General features: G+C 27.2%; 2 protein-coding genes across 2 annotated transcripts in view; both read right to left on the bottom strand.

Moving 5' to 3' along the window:
• LOC136085817 (A disintegrin and metalloproteinase with thrombospondin motifs adt-1-like) overlaps positions 1-5,000 on the bottom strand; it is a 181,353-nt gene that overhangs the window by 87,769 nt on the left and 88,584 nt on the right. The window lies entirely within an intron of this gene.
• LOC136085689 (hemicentin-1-like) overlaps positions 478-5,000 on the bottom strand; it is a 15,355-nt gene continuing 10,832 nt past the window's right edge. Inside the window, exon 5 of the mRNA XM_065806995.1 lies at positions 478-584. Within this exon, the coding sequence (XP_065663067.1) occupies positions 478-584 (107 nt within the window). The remainder of the gene's footprint in view (positions 585-5,000) is intronic.

Raw genomic sequence — 5,000 nt, 5'->3', positions numbered from 1 at the left:
TATTGGAGATTAGTGTGAAATCCAGACTTTTCTAATGTGTCTTTATAAATAGGAGCAGACTTTTAATAAATTTTTTCGTTTAAAGAATTAAAAATAATCTATAATCAATTGAGGTTTATGATGCAGTTTTAAAATGCAGGGTGGATGGTTGGAACTAGCATGGATATAACAAAGCGTACTATCATATTTTGAATATTTTCAAGAAGATACTCCGATGTTACATAAAGTGGTGTGTTAATAGTGAAAACAACAGGACGCATTGGGTAGCTTTTTCTGGTTTATCAGCTTAAACCATTCCATAGATTCTAAGTAAAACGCAATCTGAATAATACATTTTATGGTAAGTGGCATTGTCTAATTAACCTGCTTTCTTAATTTAAAAAAAACCTGATGAAATTTAGTAGTGAATGTTTCTGTTGGAAAGTAATATATATATATATAAATATATAAATATATATTTCTGTATATAAATATATACTAAAAGGGTCCTAAACAAGTACGAGTACTGGTTTGTGTTGGCACAGTATAATCTAGTTGACACAAAGCTGAACATGCTCCCCATGCTGACCAACCACTTAATACACCTGAAACATCAGAAAATGAAAATAAATTTAAAAAAACATGCTTTAAACACCTAAGCTAAAACAGAGAATGAAAATTTAAAAAATTATTGCAAAACTTATGATGTCACAAAAACTATAGTGGTCACGAAAATTCTCATTTAAAAAAAACTCAAACATTTTTATTTTAACTTTGAAACGGTAAATAAAACAAAAACAAAAAGTGCAAACATGGTTCTATCAAGTTTAAGCACAACTTAAAAAATCCTTATGTGCAATAAAAACATATTTCACACAATTAAAAAAGAAAAAAAATTTAAAACATATATTAACAATTTGTGCATAATGGTACACAATTACATTTACAAAACAGCAGAACTTTTTCTAAATAATTAAAATTTTTTAGCTTCATATTACAACTACACTATTTATTTATTTTTCTTGCCTTTATAACTTTTCAAACTTATTTTATTCAACAAATTGATGATGCTGATGTATATAAGACATTATTATTTTAAAAAGTCATTTTTTATGCTTTAAAACTTATATTAATACTTTTGTTTGCAAAGATCACAGTTTTAAAGTTGATTATACCAAACTTATTGCAAATGTTTTCTTAAACGAAGATTAGAATAATTTTATTACACGTGGGGTTTACAGCACAACATTTTTTGTACTGTTTTTGTTTTCTTAATTTTAGAATGTGTGTTATTTCAATCTATGAAATTTGACACAGTGAGGGAACAAAACAGTCTACAAAATCAACAAAAACAAAACATCTAAAACATGCAATTTATTTGAGAATGATACATCAATATAAAAAACAAATAATAACTTTTATTCCATTCAAAGTTGTAAGATCTAAAGTGTTTAATATCTTAAATTGTATTTTTAAAATACGTAACAATATTTTTTAAATAAATGTGAGGTTTTCAAAAGCCATAAAGTATAGCTTTTGAAAACCTCACGTTAAAAAAAAAATTCTACATGAATTATTGATAACTATTTAATAAACTGAACCTAGGGCCGCGAAATATCAGTAATAGTAACTCTACCTAGGGCTGCTAAATAACTAGAGCCAATACTCTTTGGTACTCAGTATTCATGGACTTATGGTTCACGATCTCTATGGTCCACGGTACTAAAAACTAGAGTCAGGACTTCATGGTACAATCTTTTATTACTCCATGAGATTATGCTTCGTTCAAGGTCTTTTATCTAAAAGAATAGGTGTCAATGTGCAAAAACATTTTTTACTTATGCTGTTAGATGTTAATTTAGCTAATATTCAAATATTTGGAAAATGCTTCTTTTTCAAATGTTCATCATTAGTGCCAAACTTCCAAGCAAGTTCACTTGAATAATATGTTTTTTCCATTATATATTTTTTAACTAATTTTCAATGTAAAATAATAAAAAGTCATTAAAACTAATGAATACTCCTTAACATAATTTAATTAATAACAATGTTATTATTTAAATAATAACAATGTTATTATTTAACTAATAACATTGTTATTAATTAAATAATAACAATGTTATTATTTAATTATTTATAACTTTTATTACTTGTTATGTAATAAAAGGCAACCATTAAACGCAAGCATTAGATTCCAGTTGAATACGATAGAGAAAAATGAATACAAAACCAATAACAAAATCATTAAAAACTGTTATTTCATGGAAATATGATTTCCTAGGTTATAAAATAAAAAGTGTTCACTGTGTTGACACTGTTGTTAAGATATGGTGCAAAATATGCACAAAACATGAAAATATTAAGCACAGCCAACTTTCCATATTTGGGTCAGCTGAAAAATCTACATTAGTTTTTACAAAGGGCACTAATGTTGTTATGCATCATCAGGTATAATATATTTTAATTTACTTTACAGAGATAAAGACAAAAAAAATAACATATATATTTAGGAAATTATAAAACTAAAATAATATCTACGACATAAAATGTTATTTATTTCACATCTACTTTAGGATAAGAGGCATTTGTCGACAGGATTGCATAAAGAAGTGGCGCAATCGGTCAACGCTTCCTTCTTTTCCAATAATCTTTCATCTTCAAATGCATCTTCAATAACCGAGGATGTTTACAAAGCTTATTCAAAGTTAATGCAAACAGAATATGAATTGGCTATGCATCCTGCAATGCCGCATTATAATTTTGATGTTCTTGTTAAAGTTCAGAGAGATAATGGTGTAAATTATTGCAAGGCAAAAACAACCGGAATACAGGTATTTTATTTATAATGCTGATGTATTAGTTTAATAAAAACATTTGTATTCTTATATACAAGTATTAGGGTGTTCTTTGAATATTACAGTTATGTATAATGTCTCTTTTTATTTTGTAGCATGAGAGCTATACATTGGCATTGTCCAGACAACAGAAAAAATTACGGCTATCATTACCAAAAAATCATTTATGGCATTGCTTTCAATATGGCAATTAAGTAAAGAAAACCAGTAGCGAAAAAGAAGCTATTTTAGTTAGGGAGGGGTATTCTGGTGGCCCATGTTATTTTAATGTTTTACTGTGCAATATGGTTTATTTTGGAGGTAGTGATGCTGATTTATTTAAGTTGGTATTAGACAGTGTTTCCATTACTATACATTCATCCTTATTTAAATTCCTTTGTGTAAATTTTCATTGTGTGATACTTTTTATACAACTTTGTTTCACCTCTTCCAAAAAACTCTGGCAAACTAAATGACTCCTGCAAAGATGTAGCTCAAGCCCTATCAACCCACTTTTACACACTCAATAAAATTACTGGCACTTGATTTGCCACACATTGACAAAGCAGGCTTTAAAACTGCTGCATAACTGGCCATCTTATTTAGTTGCTCTGCCAAATGCACTTGAAAATAAACAAAGTTATAAAAACAAAAATATGTCAAAACTGCAGGGGATTTTAAAAAATTTAACAAACAGCGCTTTTTTATGGAAGTTGGATTTATTTAGATTTGTCTTATGCAATATCACCATTATTGCTTTTTTTTTCGAAAAAAATGTTTTGTTGGCGCATGAAGTGCAAACCCAAATTGTTTTGACGATCAGTAATTTAACTGCATAAAAAGTTAGACACTTGATGAATCATTTTGTAGTTCGGTCAGAAAGTTCCCTGATAAAAGAAGAAAATGACATCATCATTGTCAAATCATGTTAATCAGATAGCTGGCTCACCCCTAAATATTGGACCAACGAGAAAAGCAATGGTTCAAATGGAATAAAATATGTTATGCAACATTTTTAATAATCACTTGCAGAAGCGGATTTCCAGGAATCGTATGTCTTTGAAGAGTGGAATGCTCTAAAAATAATGGTAAAGGCACATTATTCAAAGATAACTTGTCTTGAAGTTTGGGAGAAGTTATGGAAACTAGAAAAAGCTAATTTTCCAAATATTTTGTTATTAAATGAGTTGTACTTCAGTTTATCTTCATCAAACAGCACAGTTGAACGATATTTCAGCACACTGACCACCATTCTTTCCGATAGAAGTTTTTGAATGAAGCATAGTACCATGGAAGAATGCAAGACAATTGTTGGAAATGATCATGTAAGGTCGGATGAAGATCAAAATGGGATATTACAACAATTGGTCAATAAATAATTAAAAAAATGTTGAACAGTTACATTTCAATCTGAAATCACGGATAATCAAACAAATATTATTGAATCTCCAGTTAAAACAGATGAAAGTGACAGTTCTTTAGATAGATCATTAGATAGTGAACTAATTTGTTCAGAAGAAAAATACGATTATTGCTACAATGAATCAACCAAAATGAAATCATCAGATAATGATTCATCATATTCTGATGGTAAAGTAAAAGATATAAGACTTTTTATTACTTTACATTATAAACTAATTTTAAAATATACAAATTGATTGTGCAAGTATATTAAAGATAATGTGCCCCCTTGCTGTATTAAAAAAAAATGTATAAAACGTAAAACAATTATAGTAAAACAAATTTATCAACTTAATATAAAATTGTTCTTTCTTTACGCTGACGCATATATTTTTCAACTAAATTGCATGTTTTAGATGTTTCAATTTCGTTTATTTTTTAAGACATATAAATTGTTTTGTTCCCTCGCTTGTATCAAAAACCTTTCGTGGAAATAACATGCATCCTAAAAACAATAAAAAAATAAAAAATAAAAAAAAGGATAAATCTAAAATTTTAGTAAGTGGTTTAATTATATATATATATATATATATATATATATATATATATATATATATATATATATATATATATATATATATATATATATATATATATATATATATATATATATACATATACATATACATATACATAATAATATATTAATGATATTCAGCTGACCAATTGAGGTCAACAACATCACGTAATAAAAAATGAAACAAATTAACATAAAAACGAATTGCT

This window comes from Hydra vulgaris, chromosome 10, assembly GCF_038396675.1.
Source record: "Hydra vulgaris chromosome 10, alternate assembly HydraT2T_AEP".
Classification (NCBI taxonomy): domain Eukaryota; kingdom Metazoa; phylum Cnidaria; class Hydrozoa; order Anthoathecata; family Hydridae; genus Hydra; species Hydra vulgaris.
The sequence above is the reverse complement of the archived record's forward strand: the minus strand, read 5'-3'. Positions and strand labels throughout refer to the sequence as shown.